This window comes from Notamacropus eugenii, chromosome 1 (assembly GCF_028372415.1).
Source record: "Notamacropus eugenii isolate mMacEug1 chromosome 1, mMacEug1.pri_v2, whole genome shotgun sequence".
NCBI classification, from domain to species: Eukaryota; Metazoa; Chordata; class Mammalia; order Diprotodontia; family Macropodidae; genus Notamacropus; species Notamacropus eugenii.
Window position 1 is genome coordinate 522,765,080 of NC_092872.1, and position 16,765 is coordinate 522,781,844.

The following is a 16,765-nucleotide window of genomic DNA, read 5'->3' on the forward strand; positions in this document are numbered from 1 at the left end:
TTTAGTTGTCTGCAAACATATTCATATCTCCCCATCTTGAGAAGTTACCTTAAGCAAGAACTTGCTATTCACTCCTCCTAAATGAGCAATTTTTTTCCAACTTTTCACTTTTCAATTTCATGAACTTGAGTTCTATATCCAAAACTTCTATGTCCTAGTTACTCACTTTCCTAATCCCAGCAATCTAGCTTCTTATCACACAACTCCACTGATACCATTTTCTCTAAGGCACAGGTTTTTCAACATTTTTTGTTTTGGCAATCTGGTTAAGCCTATGGACCCCTTCTCAGATTAATCCTTTTCAATTAATAAAATAAAATAAGATTATAAAGGAAATCAATTATGTTGAAATAGTTACAAAAGAAATTTTTTTTAAAGTAAGTTCACAGATTCCAGGTTAAGAAGTCCTGCTCTAAGGCTCTGAATGACATCTTCCTTATCAACTCTACTTGAGACATCTGAACATCTATTCCTTATAAGAATGGCTATGTAATAAAAAGGAAAGTACTGGATGTGGATTCAGAAGACTTGGGTTTGAGTACTGGCTTTAACATTTACTCCCTGTATATACTGGGCAAGTCAATTGATCTGTTTCAGTTTCCTTATGTGAAAATAAGGATAATGACACTTGTTGATTGTGAGTAAAGCATTTTGCAAACTATAAAGCACTATATACATGTGAACCACATTATTAAAATTTTTGTCAGTTTCTGTGAAACTACACTTTCCTGGTTTTTTACTGGCATTCTTCCCACCTCACACTTCCAGATAGTCACTGAAGGTTCTAATCTTGGGTCACCATTCTCTCTGTATACCCAGTTATTTGTAAACTTCACTCATATTTAAGCATTTCAGCTATGTTCCTAAAATGTTTCTATGCTCACAATTCTCTGCCCTCTTTAAGCTTCCTGAGGTTAGGGCAGGTACTTCAATTTATACAGAAGTATCTTTCTTATGACACTTATAGAAAATAAGTTACAGGGTACAAAAACACAATGTTCGTACATAGAATCCATGATTTTGTTATTTGGGGAATTCCCCTTCACAACTCAGAAAGCCATCCATCTATTCTAGACTGACTTAGTAGAGAGCTGTCTCAGGCATACACAAAGACTGAGTGACTTGCCCAGTGCTATGGTTAGCGTCAGGCAGAAGTAAAACCAGGTCTTTGTTTTTCTACACCTAGCACTATCTCCTATACCATCAGCCTTCCTTTATATGGCATTCACTCTATTAGTTATTTGCATACTTGCCTTATCCCCCTAGAATATAAGTAATTTTGTATACTCTATATACTCTATTCAACAGTCTGGCACAAAGCCCACACAGTAAGATAAATATGTGAGCTCAATTATGTTCCAGGTAAATTTGGCAAGAAGGAAATCATCTATAATCATAGAAAAAAAGTAATTTTGGTAGAATTGTGTGGATAGATGCTATTTTGCGGTGATTAGGAAAGGAATAGGTAGATAGGAAGTAAATATTTTGGATCTAAACCCAAATTAATGAAATCTTTCGGTGAAAAGCTGGAATGAGATTCCACATCTAAAAGAGATAACAGAGAAATTACCACAACCCTGCTACTGTTACTCATGAAGAAACTGGCTCAGTCTAAGTGACTTACGATCACTAAACTAATAACTACCTGAAACAAGATTATAACCCAAGATCTCCAGAATCCCAAGTACAGTAAGGCACTGCATCTACTAAGCCAAAAAGACTCTCAATAACTGAGCAAAATAAGCAATCAAGTATTAGCTGACTAATTTGAGCAGAATACTATAATACAACTACCAAGACCTGGGTTCAATCATGAACTGCAAAACACACAATTTTAGTAACATCAAATGGAAAAGTTTTGCACGAAGCCAAGGCAACCAAGATTAGAAGGGAAGCGGAAAGCTAGGAAGCAATTATTACAGCCAGTGTCTCTGAGAAAGGTCTCATTCATAAAATATATAGAGAACTGATTTGAATTTATAAAAATACAAGTTATTCCCCAATTGATAAATGATCAAAGAATATGAACAGGCAGTTTTCAGAGGAAGAAATTAAAACTATCTATTGTTAATAAAAGATGCTCTAAATCACTACTGATTAGAGAAATGCAAATCAAAACAACTCTGAGGTACCACATCACACCTATCAAACTGGCCAACGTGACAAAACAGGAAAATGATAAAGGTTGGAGAAGATGTGGGAAAATTGGAACACTAATGCATTGTTAGTGGAGTTAAGAACTGATCCAACCATTCTGGAGAGCAATTTGGAACTATGCCCAAAGGGATATAAAACTGTGCATATACCCTTTGATCCAGCAAGACCACTTCTAGGGCTGTATCCCAAAGAGATCATAAAAATGGGGAAAAGACTCAATGTACAAAAATACAGCAGCTCCTTGAGTGCTGGCAAAGAACTGGAAACTGAAGGGATGTCCATCAATTGGGGAATGGCTGAACAAGTTGTGGTATATGAATGTAATGGAATATTATTGTTCCATAAAAAATGATAAGCAGGCAAACTTCAGAAAAACCTAGACTTAGATAAACTGATGTTGAGTAAAATGAACACTACACAGTGACAGCCACCTTGTGCAATGACTGACTTTGATAGCAATGCAAGAATCTAGGATAACTCCAAAAGATTCATGAAGGAAAAAAAGCTATCCACATCCCAAGAAAGAACTCTGAATTCTGAATGCAGATGGAAGCACACTATTTGTTCTCCTTTTCTTTTGTTGTTTGGCTTTGTTTCTTCTTTCTCCCATTAGTTTTAATTCTGCTTTACATCAAGACTAATGTGAAAATGTTTAATATGAATGTATAAGTAAAGTCTGTATCAAATTGCAAACCATCTTGGGGAGGGGGGAAGAGAGGTTGAGAAAATTTTAAACTCAAAATTTTATGGAAGTGAATGTTGAAAACCAAAAATTAATTACAAAAAGGTGAAAAACAATGAAACTCAAGAGGCTCTACCATTAAGACCTTTTAAAGGCCTTTTAATTGCTAGCACCTCCCTTCCCAAAATACCCTGTATTTAACTACTTTTTATATTTATGCTATGCATATGTTTTATATGTACATGTTTTCTTACCTATTAGAATGAAAGCACATTACAAGAAGGGATTGTTTTGTTTTTTGCATTCACATTTGCAGTGCCTTGCACCATGTCTGCCTTAATTTAATTTATTTTTAAAATTTTATTTAACATGTTTATTAAATTTTTTTAAAATGCAAAAAAGAAAAATAAAACCTGGGTTCAAATTCAGCATCAGTGAGGCAGAATCAAGACAGTAGTGATAAGAAATACTGCAGCAAGCTTCACTCCAAAAAACTTCTCCAAATACAGAAAATGCAACATGTTAAATGCACCAAATCCTGCTGGGCAAATCCAGAAGTCACAGTGAGTCATTTGTCCACCTCATTTCAGCTCGAGGAGACAGACAAAAAAGTCCATGGACGCTGGGGAAGAGTCTGGCTTGAATCATAAGGTGTACAAAATACTGCAATGCCCAGGGAGAGGCTGTAATACTAGGCCAGGAGGAGATCCCAGACTCTTACAGACACTCTCAAATTCATACTACGGCATTGAAACAGCGACAGATGCCAACTAACTGCTTGCCACTCATATCTAGTTTCAGGTCACAGATACTATATGGAATGCAAAGAGGACTTACAGGAGAGGGGCATAACCACAAAGAGAGACCTTGGGTTGCCTATGCAAAAGGAGGACGTTCAGAAGCAATCAGCAATGCTATGGCTCAGAACCCAATCTCAGATCAGGGTCTCACTTCCAGTCTCTAGCACAGTCTACAAAGGAGTAACCAATGCAGGAATCTTAGCCTTCATTCCAGCCATTTTGAACCAACATAGCTTTCAGTTGGCTGACTCCAGCAGTAGTCTACTCTTGCTCAAACACAAACCGAGGTGAGGAACTTACAGAGTTCAGAGCAGGGGGACAACTTCCAGACCTTGCCCTGGATCAGACCACTCTAGGAGCACTGAAAGCTTGCAGGTCTCTCACTTGTGACTAAGACCCTGGGAGACACAAAACTCAATACCCCAAGAAAGTTGCAACAGGAACAACCCAGAACTTCCCTCCAAAAGTGTGGCAGGGCCCAGCTCTAATGTTAAATGCAAACTCATTAAGAAGAGGAATGGGCAAACTAAAAAAAGAACCCCACCATAATGAGTAACTATGGTGGCAGAAAAGTTCAAGACCCAAACACAGATAAGGAAAATTACCCCAAAACATCTACAAACAATGCCTCACAGAAAAATAGTTTGGGCTCAAACTAAACTAAAATTCCTGGAATATATGAAACAAGACTTTGAATTTTTTTTTTTTTTACTAAATGGAATGAAAGTGCATGAGGAAAAAATTGGAAATGAAAGCTATAGAATAAAAAACTGTAAAGAAAATTAACATCTTGGCACTAGAGATATGAAACCACGCGTGTCCAAGCAATGTTTAAATGGTCGAAATTGAAACCAACGATTTCATGAGGCATCAAGAAATACTGTGTGTGTTCGTCCTTCGTTGCCGAAGAAGACCATACCATCAGAGAAATAATGACATGACTTGCAATTGACTTTTGTTTTGTACTTGACTTTGTTTGTGCAGGTCACCAGCCTCACTTCTCCCTCCAGAGCCATGGGAATCCAGTGACCAGATATTCATCAGGATGACTCCAGATGACCCAGAATGAGGCAATTGGGGTGAAATGACTTGCCCAATGTCACACAGTTAGTGAGTGTCAAGTGTCTGAGGTGAGATTTAAACTCAGGTCCTCCTGACTCCTGCACTGGTGCTCTATCTATTGCACCACCTAGCTGCCCACGCAAGAAATATTAAGACAAAGTCAAAAGAGGAAAAAAAAACTAGAAGAAAATACAAGTTCTCTCATAGCAAAAACAACTAACTTGGAAAAGAATGAAGAGAAAATTTAAAAATCATTGGTCCATCTGAACATCATGACCAGAACAAGAATATATATGTGTGTGCATGTATATTATATATGCACATATACACACATATGCAACATACCTGTATACATATACAAGTGCGTATGTGTGTGTATATATATATTTATATATATATATATTTTTATATATATATATATATATATATATATATACACACACACACATATATGAAATGTTTCAAGAAATCTTAAAAGAAAATTGCCCAGATCTCTTAGAACCAGAGTGCAAAGCAGAAACAGAAAGAATCCACTGGTTATTTCATGAAAAAATCCTCAGAATGAAAACTCTTAGGAACATCACAGCCAAAACCTAGAACTTCCAAAACTAAGAAAAAATACTTCAAACAGACAGAAAGAAAGAATTCCAGTACCAAGGAGTCACAAGATTACACACAATTTAGCTGTCACCACCATAAAGGAATAGAGAACATGGAATATAATATTCCAGAAGGCAAAAGCTATATGGGCTTTATAGTCAAGAAAAACTTACCAGCAAAACTGAATGCAATATTATGGGAGAAAAAAAAACCAGATTCTTAAAGAAACAGACAACTTTCAAACATTCCTGATTAAAAAGGGAAAGGAAGGTTAGGGAAAATTACCTTACTTTATCAGGATGAATGTAGAGGGGTTGGAGGGGGGGGAACAGAGAGACATTTGAACCTTCCTTTCATTCAAAATAGTCAAAAGAAGGGAGAATACACATACTCAGATGAAGACAGAAATACCTTTCATTCAACAGGGAAATAGGAGGGAACAGGGATTAGGGAAAAGGAGTCTTAGAGGAAAGGTTAAGTCAAGGGAGGGATTAGTTTTAAACAAAACAAACTCTAAAGATATAAAAAAATAGCTTTTTTTGAGGTGGCAAGGAATGGCAACTTGACAGGGTGCCCATAAATTGAATAATAGATGAACAAAATATAGTATATAAATGGAATAGAATACTATTGTGCTAAACTCTTTATCTGCATAATGACCAACCAGGGTTCCAGAAAATTAATATGCTATCTACCTCCTGAGAGGTAAAGTACTAAGACAAATTTTTTTTGGACAAGACCCGTTTGGAATTTTGCTTTGATTGACCATACAAGTTTGTAATGGCTTTTGTTTTTCTTATGTTCAAGTAGGGGATTGGGTTACAAAGGTGAAAAGACAGATCTTGGATGATTAAAACAAACAAAATATATCTTTAAAAGCAAAAGAAAAACAATTCTGCCTCACACATTTGCGAGCTGTATGTTCACACCCAGGCAAGTCACTTAACATCTCTGAACTTATTCTCTCATCTTTAAAATGGAAATAATAACAGTATCTATTTCATAGGGCTGTCATGAGGAGAAAATTAAATAACATGTAAAGCATCATATAAATGTGATCTATATCATCATCATCATCATCACTATTATTTGTACAGAACTATTAGATGAAATTTCTGGTCATAGGAAAGGTTAGAAAAGACACAATGCTGGCCCTCAAATAATTCACAGTTCATGATGGTACAATGGAAAAGCACTTGATTTCAAGTTAAAGGACCTAAGTTCAAATCCCACCTCTGATATTTACATCTGTGTCACCTTGGCCAAGTCACTTAATCTCTCTGGGCCTCAATTTTCTCATCTGTAAATGAAGGGGTTGCACTGGATGTCCTCTAAGGTCCCTTCCAGCTTTAAATTTATAATCCTAGTAGAGGCATAAGACACCAATTTACTAATATAGGAAATTTCTTCCTACCTCAGATACAGATTAATATTTTTACTTCTGGATTTAAATAGACACCTTGAAATTCATCAAACTTTGAACAAAAAATTGCGCCCATTCCACAACCTGACAGCCTATGATCCTGCTTCCTTCCCTTCAACCTCTTGGTCAATTATTCCATTTTAACATAGCTCTAGTTCTATTGAGGTTATTTATGTTTTCCTCTCAGGAAAGTGGAGTTCTCTAAGTGATGCTCCCAAGCCTCCAGTGGTGTCCAGGCCACCATAAAAATAGGTAATATTTATATTCCTCTTTGAAGATTTATAAAGCCAAAGTTTTACATACATTACCTAGAAGCCTCAAAATATCCCTGAGATAGATGCTACTTTTATTCCCTGTTTTACAGCTGAGGAAACGTTACCTTATTGGAACCTCAAAATATTGCCAGAGTTGATGCTATTTTTTATTCCCCGTTTTACGGATGAGGAAACTAAAATCCAGAGAGAAACTATCTTGTCCAAGATCACAGTAAAGAGTGTTAGTATGAAAAGAGCTGGATTTGGAGCGATATGACCTGGGTTCAAATGGCAGGTCTTCACTACCACTGCTTAACTGTAGGTAAACTACTTCAGTTCTTTTCCCAGATTTTCCCATGGGTAAAACGAGTGGGGTAGCACTAAGAAAACCTCTAGGATTCCTTCCAACTGTAGGAGCGGTGTGAAGGCAGGAATGAAAACCCAACTCTTCCAGATTGATTCCAAGTCCTCAGGCCCCCTCAGCAAGAGCCCCGTCACGCCCTTTCAAAGAAGGCAGCTCAGCAGGGGGCCTCGGATAGACCGGAGAGACCCAGGGGACTGAAATCCCCCCAAACAGACTCCCAGAGCGTCCGAGCTGGGAGAGGTCTTAGAGGTCACTTTACAGAAAAGGAAGCTGCGGGCCAGAGAGGGGAAGCGGCCAACAGAGGGTGACCGAGCTCCGGGCTCTCCTCGCTCCCTCCCTTCCATATCCCGGGCACCGGGGCAGAGGTGGCGGCGAAAGGGCGGCTCCCCCCCCCACACCCCCGGTGACAAAGGGACGCAGCCCTCGGGTGGGGTCGCGCCGAGCCGCCCCGCCCCGCCGTGCCCCCCCCACCCCCGGTTACCTGCAGCACCATGGCTTGGGCCGCCCCGGGGGGGAAGCCCATGCGGTCAGCCGAGTGGCGCAGCAAGCGGTAGAAGTCCGTCTTGCGGTAAAGGAAACCGAACAACACCCGCAGAAAGTCCTGGACGTTGCCCACGTGCTGCAGGATGCCCAGCAGCGCCTGGTCGTACAGCTCCGCCGCCCCGGGCTCCATGGCGACCGGCCCGGTCGGCCCCGAGGCGGGAGGGACACTGACACTCGGGGACAGGGGGTGCAGCGGCCTGCCGCGGCCTGGGTCTCAGCGTCAGCCGCCGCCTCTGCCTCTGACCGGCGGCTTCCGCTGTATGTGAGCGTGTGAGTGTGTGTGTATGTGTTTGTGTGTTTGTGTGTATGTGTGTAAGCGTGGGCACCGTCAACGGCTCCACCACCCAGCCGCCGAGACCGAGGGACTTCCGGTCTGCCCTGCTTGCCTCCGGAGACAACGTCCCTCCCCCGGCGCCGAGGCCGCCGCCGCCGTCGGGATTTCCGGCGTGGGTGCCCTGGCTAAACAGGCTCGACGCAGCAGGGGAACCAAAAGAGGGCCCAGACCAGAAAGTCGGGGGTTGGCGAGCACGTGACACCCAACGACCCTGTGGGAAGAGGGCAAAGGAAGTTTTCTACGCCTCCCCCCTCCACGTGACGTACGCGCGTCACTGAGAAAACATCGCCACCTCCCACTGCGCGCGCGTGGGTTCCGAGCGTCACGTGACTCCGAGTTTCGGGCTCCTTTCTGTTTGAAGTTTGTTTCTCCGGACTGAATCGTGCTTAGCCTCGGTCCGCTCGGCGTCCTGAGAACCGGGGTGACCTCGGGCCTGGAACCAGACGCCCCGAGGGCTGCAGCTGGTGTGGAAGTTAAATGGTTTCGGTTTCAGCCCCCCTGTTGTGCACGCCAGGAAAAGGAGGCTAGGGAGATTCCGAGGTCGCGGAGCACCGCTGGATCCCGACCCCGATCCCGACCCCGATCCCGACCCCGATCCCGACCCCGATCCCGACCCCGGGTGTTGTCAAGAGCGGTGCTTGCCTTGCGGCCCTAGGAGTGCCCCACATCCCCTGCCAACCCTCCCAGTCATGCTGCCTGCGCACCGAGCATTGCCCTCTGGGCTCGCTGCGCCGGGCTGGTTTTGCTAAACTGATTTTTTTTCTTCTCTTTATAATTTTTCAAATGAGATAACACCTAGAGCGCTCCGGAAGCCCTGTAAACTTTACAGCTATTTATTTAATGTTATATTTATAGTATAACTACCTTTTTTTCCCTCTGTTGGGGAGAACATAAGATTTTGAAGGTAATGTAAAGGTAAAAGTTATTTTTAAAAGTTAAAGAAATTTTAAAAACTGAAAACCTTTTGCTTTAAGAGAAAGTTGGAAAGCTTTAAAAATTTTTATTGGGCTGATAAAAGGGGTGTGTTTTATGCGGTCCCCAATTTGCCCTAGTCAGGCCAAGTCTGAAGTGCTAAGTTCAGTCTGGGGCATATTTGGGTGATATGAGTAAGCTAAGTGGATAGAGCTGTGGGCAGGAAAATCGGAGTTCAAATCCAGCCTCAGACACTTACTAGCTGTAGGACATGGAGGAAGTCACTTAATCCAGTTTGCCCCTCGGTTTATCATTTGTGAAGTGACCTGAAGAAATAAATGCCAAACCCACTCCAGTATCTTTGCCAAGAAAACACCAAATGGCATCATGGAGAGTTGGACCCAGCCAAAACAAAACAACAATAAAAAGCTGAAGGAAGACCAGAAAAGTGAAAGGATCTTAAAATAACAAGATTTAAATCTGAAAGGGACCTTAGAAGCTTATCTAAACAGCCTCTCATTTTACATTTATAAGAAACTGAGGTCCAGAGAGTTTTAAGTGGGAGACCCAAGATTAACAACTGACAGGATTCAAACCCAGGTCCTTTAATTCTAAATCCAGCACTTTTTTGTGCCAATAGATTGTGTAACGGGAAGATCAGTTGATGAAACTGGAACAGCAACCTATGGGGCCACTGTCGACTTATTGAAAACCACATATTAGCCAGGAGCATTTGGAGGGGAAAGGTACCATAGTGAAATGGCACCAAGATGTCTTGGAAAAAAAAAAAAACATTTTGATCCACCAAAAATCCCTAAACTCAAGATGCTCAAAGATCAGCAGTATGTGGTGAGACCAATGGCCCCATTCAACATAAGACTTATGTAGTGAGTATATTTATGAAGGCAAGAAATTTAATGCCTGGAAGAAGACAGTACAGAATAAGCTATATCTGCAATTTTTCACTTCCACATCAAATGTACCTATTGTCTAGCTGAAATTACCTTCAAAACAGACCCAGAGAATACAAATTATATCATGGAGCCACATGAAATTTCTAGGCTGAGAAACTCCTGAAAGTTAAAGAAAAAAGGTTATAGAAGGAAAGAGAAGATGAAGAATTAAATAATTCCATGAAGGGGCTGGAGAACCAGATCAAGGACTCCAAGCTGGAGACGGAGACACTGGAAAATCTGCAGGAGCTGACAGTGTTTACCCAGTGCTAGGCTAATGTGGACTTTGAAGCAATATCACAGCAGTACCAAGTGTCTGAGAAGGAGAAACTCCAGTGAGATCAGGAGAAAGCCCAAATGGAAATGGAAAGAAGAAGCCAGGAAATGGTGACTGATCTAAGACACTGATTGATGAAGAGCTCACCCTTGCACCTACCCAGCTGCCCATTCAAGCCAACCCCACAGCCTTCTTAGAAGTCTCATAGCTAAAAAAGCAGAAGTTGGAGAGCTGGGAGCAGAGTGTGGGGGCACTTGGCAGCAAGTCAGAGCTGGCAGACCTGGTTGTGGCAAAGAGGCAGCTGCCCCAAGACCCAGTAGCAATAGTGGGCATGTGGTCTCGCTGTCTCATAGCACAGGTGTACAGCAGAGTTTTAAGGAGGCTAATGTTACCCAGGATATCCATTGTTTCAACCCTGAGCCACTTGGGGGCATACTCAAACAAGTGAAGACAGCAGCAACAGCAGCAACAGCAGCTGAAGCAAGGGAAACCTCAGACTGCTCCCCAATGGAGCCAGGTTGGAGTTGTTCGGTAGGCACAGCCATGTGAAGAAGAGAATTAGGCTGGAAGCAGTGCTGCCAGAGATTCTATCTAGTGAGCTTAGTGTGCTTTCCCCACTTCTTAGCTGCTCAGCAGCTGACTGCTCCATTCCTCTCCAAGCCCCTAAGCCCCAGGAGGATTCAGTGTGGTGGTACTCTTCCTCTGAATCTTTCCACTTTAGATAATGACAGGTGAAGATCTGACATCTGTTCCTGGCCTAGTAGACCTCCTAATAGCAGGGGTGGACCTATAGAAGATATTAGGCCTCAACCCTGCTTCCTTCAAACCCCTGCCCCTCATGCTCATCAAGCCCAGGCAATCAGAGCAGAATCCGTGGGGAAGCAGGGAATTACTTCTTACATTCCCTGGAACTTAAGAGCTTTTCCAGAATTCATTTATCTCTGTCACTGGTATTTCTTTCATGACAATCCATACAGACTGATATTTTTCATCAGTGCTCAGTGCTAACAGCATGTGTGGTGGGTTTGCCTTCGCCCTAACCCCATTTCAAGTAGCTAGGTGGTTTAGTGGATAGAACACTGGACATGCAGTCAAGAAAGCCTAAGTTCAAATCTGCTCTCAGACACTTATTAGCCATGTGAGCCTGGGCAAGTCACTTAAATCTATTTGCTTCAGCTTCTTCATCTATAAAATAAGCTAGAGAAGAAAATGACAAACCACTCCAAGATCTTTACCAAGAAAACCCCAATTGGAGTCACTAAGAGTGAGACATGGCTGAATATGTGTCAGGTACTGTGCTAAGCACTGGAGATACAAAGCTCCTCAAGGAATTTGCAATCCAGTAAAGGAAAGTAAGACTCAAAAGGAAACTAAGAAAGGGAAAGGAGGAGAAGAAATAACCAACATGGTGGCTTAGTGGAAAAAGGCAGGGAAGTCCCAAGGTAGAGCACCCAGGTAAGAAGTGAGTTTTCTAAACTGAAGTCTCCTTAAATGGAGATTGCAAGTTCATGGCCTCATCCTTCAATCAGTCATATAGAAGAAGGTTTAGATTTGTGCTTGGCCTTTCACCTGGAATCTATCAACTAGGTTTGTTTGTTTTTTAATCCTTCAGTTTCAATATAATTGGTTTCCTTTGTAATTCATTTTATTTTATGCATTTAAAAACATTATTCCAAGAAGAGTTTCTGAGAATAAATTTTACCAGAGCCCCAGTGGGGTAAGTGATACACAAATAGCTTAAGAACTCCTGCCCTAGAAAAGATAATTAGAAAAAAGGGGTGGAATTGCAGAAAAAAAAAAGACAAAAAAACACATATTTCTCCTCATTTAAAGAGGAACTTCCCAATACTCCCCCGCTAGATTGTAAACTCCTTTAGAATAGAGATTGCCTTTTTTGTATTGGAATCCCTATTACTTAACACAGTGCCTAGCACCTAGAAAGCACTTAATAAATGTCAATTGACTATGGCAAAAACTAGACCCTTTCTTCTCGTTCAGCCATCTCATATTGTAGATGGTGAAACTGAGACCAGAGGTGAAGAGACTTGCCCAAGATCACACAAGTAGTTAAGTGGCAGAGCTAGAATCAAACTTAGATCTTTTCATTCCAAATCTAATGCTTTTCCCCACTGCGTTTCACTCTTTTAGAGAAGATTCTTGTTCAGGTATGTGTAGTACTAGTTGGCCTCAGAGTTCCCTTCCAACTCTGAAATACTGTGCCAGCAGGATTGGTGAGTTAGGGGAATGTCCACCCCAACCATGTGAAGACTTTCCCTGGTGGGATGGACAGATGAGAACAATTTGTTCCAAAGGCCATGAAGATGGCTAAAGCAGGCACTGTGGAGCTCTTAGAGCTTGGTCAGACATCAGAGAAACCTAGGACATCCTCTCATCCCTAGCCATAGCCATTCACCTTGACATTTATCCTGCCACTGAACTTCAGTGACACTGGAAGAGAGAGTGAGGCTGTTGACTTTGTTCAATTCTACCTAAAATCCAATTCAGACACTAGTGAAGATATCATCCACAGTGTCATTGATCCTCTTCCAAAAAAATGATTAACAATTGTTTTTCATCTACCCTCAGCTAGGGCTCTGTTTTATTCATCTTTATTACTCCCACAGCATCTAACACAGAACCTTGCAGATTGTAGATGTTCAATAAATGAATACTGAATTCTTTGTTATATTTATTAAATTATATTTGTTATTTTTATAAGGTTTATAAAGTTCTCCATGCAGGGACCACTTGAATTCTCCCTTTAGTTTTAGAATAAAGAAATCTTGTCTGATGATTGAGTCACCAAACAAGAATTAAATTATGTTATGTTTAATTGTATCAATGACAAATTGTAAAATTTAAGTTGTTACATTTGGTTCCTGTTCTTTTATTAATTACTTGTGCAGGCTTTTGATTGATCTTTGTAAGAGAGTAGAATTGAAGAGGAGTAGGTAAATGACCTTCACCATGTGTTCTATATAGAAAAGACTACTGGTTGAATATCAGGCTTGTCAAGCTTATCCTCAAACATATGAACAATGACCTCCCTCAAGAAACATCTTGAGAAGAAAAAGGAAGATGTCCTGTCCAACATGGTGTTTGTCACTTTTGAAGGAAGCTCCCCCGACAGAGGGCTTGGACTGGCTAGAGGTCTACATAAGTTCTTTTGAAAATTAAGGTATATATTAATTAATAGGAATGGCTTGGTGAAAACAAACAAACAAACAAACTCTGGACTTGGAATCCAGAGAAACTTGAGTTTGAATCCTGCCTCTAATACTTTATTACCATGTACAAGTAACTGCCTCTCTCTCTGAGCTTTAGTTTTCTCATTTCTAAAATGTTGGGGGTGGGTGGGAAATAATAACCTGTAAGAAGAGAGACAGCCTGGCATAATGCATAGAGACCTAGCTTCATTGTCAGAAAGACCTGGATTTAAGTCCTCCTTTCTAACACCTAGCAGTGTATGTGACCCTCAGCAAGTGACAATTTGTTGTAGTCCAGAAAGTCACAAAGACTATGAGTTACAGGTAATGATCTGCTTTGAAAGGGGAAGTTTCTGTACTAAGATTCCCTCCACCAATGAAATCACAGATCTGCACTAAAAAAAAAAAATTCTTGTATTTACTTCAGTGGTAATGCCCACTATGAAATTAAACTTTGTGCAACATGGAGCAAAAACCACATGTGAAATCCTATTCTCATTCCTAGTCTTTTGGCAAGAAAACTTTGTGATTTCTTTGCGTCATATTATTTCTTGACTTCAGTACTCAAAGGTTGTTCCAGGTATCATACCTGTGTTGCCCAATATGTAGTATTTGGGCCACTGAAATACTGGCTGACATACAGTTCTTGTGTGTGCTTGCCTTCCTTTTACCTTACAAGAAGATAGTATATCATAGTAAATTATCCAGCTAAGGAGTATAGTACTTAAATTGTCCACCACATAACCCTCTTCCTAGAGCCATCACACTAGTTGCCTTTCAAAAGACTGAAGTATTATCCCTTCTTGGTACCAGCAGAGATTTAGCATACAAATACCTGGGCTACAACTGCTATACATGGCCACTTTCCAATTTTAACTAGGGGCCTTTAATGGAATATTACTCAAAACATCAAAAATATGAAATCTATAGCCATAGATCTCCCATACAATATCTGACTATTCCTCTCAGTAGTCGTGACATCCCACATCCAAAGAACTACAATATTCCATTTACTATGGAAGCAGTTGGTCAAATAGTAGATGGAGCACTGGGTCTGGAATCAGGAAGATCTGAATTCAAATCCAGCCTCAGATGCTTACTAGCTTTATGACCCTGGGCAAGTCATTTAACCCCAGTTTCCTCAACAGCACCTAACTCTCAAGGCTGTTGTGAGGATCAGATTGGATATTTATAAAAGCACTTAGCATAACGTCTGGCCCATAGTACATAATACTATTCCCTCTCCCTCCCTACTGTAGCCACTGTTTATTGAGCATAATGAAAATAACAGGAAAGGAGTTGAGAATCTATGTGGAACCAACCATGTTAAGGCATTTTCTAAAAACTCCCCCAGATGACCTCCCAGTTCTTCAGGTGTATCCCTTATAGTTTTAGAGAGTTGCTTACCTCATTAAGGAGTTAAATGACTTGCTGATGTGTCAGAAGCAGACTTAAGCCTGGCTCTTCTTCCAAAGGCAGCTTTCCAAGTCTTGTCAGAGAGGTAATAAGGACAAAAGGTCGACTTTGTTTTGGGTAGAGGTAAGAGCATTCACTGATCATGGAACAAGGGTTAAAGTCTGTACTTTGCCACTTAATATGTGGCTCTTGATTTGTTTCAGTTTTTATCATATTAATATTGCTCTGGGTTATAATTAAGAAACTACTTGGTAAACTTTAAAGTCAATGACGAGAGTATGGTTATGCCAATTTTTTACCTATAAAAAAACACACTAAAAGAAGTTGTATTGATGTGGATACAAACAGTGCCCTAAGAGTTAAATGTAATATTAAGGATTGGCTTTGTGAAGCCCCTGGTTTATTTTCTAACCTGAAGGTGCCCTGAAGTCTATCCCCCTTATCTTGAAATACCACAAAATTTCCCCCTTATCCTGGACCACAAAATTTCTTGTCTCCCCCATCTTGGGTCATAAAGTTTCCCCTGTCTCCCTTATCTTGTGTCATCCATCTTCCTCATCCTGTCCATAAATCTCCAAACCCCATTAGAAACCCTAAAAATTACATCATCATCCTACAGGCTGTGTATATAAGTCTAGTCCTTTTCCTATATCACTGCCTTTGTTTAGCGCCTTGCTAAATCTCAGGCCGGTCAATAAGCCCTTTGGCTAAAGAGAAGGTCTTAAGTGAACTCTTTCACATTTGAACCAGCTCTCTCATTTCTCTCTTCAACAGTACTTACATAGCCATGTCTCAAACTCAATTATTCTTATCTCTCCTAGTCATTGAATCATGAATTTATTGTTATTTTTACAAATGACACTACTGGAAACTGCTGAAAATGTTTGTGAAGATCAGAGCTTTTACCAAAACTATTGACTCGACAAATATTTATTTAGCACCTACTAAGGAAAAGGGACTTTTCTCAGGATCATTTCTAGAATGCCTTTTCACGTTGACTTTAGCTGGTACATTGTGGAACCAAGATCATGACCAAAAGTCTTTCTGACTTACAGGATAAATTCTATTTATTCTCAACTTTTCATAGCTTGGCACACTCCCTGATCCATGAATCCCATTGTTCTGTTTGGCTCCAAGGTGCAGAACCAGGAGTAACGAGTAGAGGTTACGATGGCCAATTCAAGCTTAGAAAAACTTCCAAATAATTAGTCCTTCTAAAGTAGACTGAATGGCTTCAAGAGTAGGTGAATTCTCCCAGCCTGACAGGCATGTTAGAGTGTACCTTCTTTTCATGTATATGTTGGACTAGATGGTCACTTTCCAAGGCAAATTCTTTGATTTGAGATCTCTCCTTACTCTGAATTCTCCTACCAGTTTGTATATGACTCCATTTTTTATATTTAACACATTCTGCCTTGTGTTATAATTATTTATGGGCAGCTAGGTGGCACAGTCAGGAAGACTCAACTTTCAAGCTCCAACTACAGCCTCAGACACTAGCTGTGTGACCCTGGCCAAATCATTTCACCCTGTTTGCCTCAGTTCTTCATCTGTAAAATGAACTAGAGAAGGAAATGGAAAATCACTCCAGTATCTTTGCCAAGAAAACTCCAAATGAGATCATGAAGTCAGACATGATTAAAAACAACAACTGAACAAGCCTCAGGTTATAATTATAGAGCTTTGAAGAGGCAGGAAGGAGTTTGGGGGAAGGTGGTTCCAGGAGGAAGCAAGAGAGCAGGGTCATTAGTGGCATAGACTCCATGAAGAATGGGAGGCAGG

General features: G+C 40.8%; 1 protein-coding gene, 1 long non-coding RNA gene and 1 pseudogene across 2 annotated transcripts in view; 2 read left to right on the top strand and 1 right to left on the bottom strand.

The window, feature by feature from the left end:
- Nucleotides 1-8,387, bottom strand: part of NUDCD3 (NudC domain containing 3) — a 109,210-nt gene extending 100,823 nt beyond the window's left edge. Inside the window, exon 1 of the mRNA XM_072633752.1 lies at nt 7,824-8,387. Coding sequence (XP_072489853.1) covers nt 7,824-8,015 — 192 coding nt within the window. The 5' untranslated portion in view covers nt 8,016-8,387. The remainder of the gene's footprint in view (nt 1-7,823) is intronic.
- Nucleotides 8,388-9,807: 1,420 nt separating this feature from the next.
- On the top strand, nt 9,808-10,911 carry LOC140520095 (splicing factor YJU2 pseudogene; annotated as a pseudogene).
- A 4,074-nt stretch (nt 10,912-14,985) lies between these two features.
- The window catches only part of LOC140520093 (uncharacterized), a 31,122-nt gene continuing 29,342 nt past the window's right edge, over nt 14,986-16,765 (top strand). The window contains exon 1 of the long non-coding RNA XR_011972395.1: nt 14,986-15,106. This is a non-coding gene — a long non-coding RNA (uncharacterized lncRNA). The remainder of the gene's footprint in view (nt 15,107-16,765) is intronic.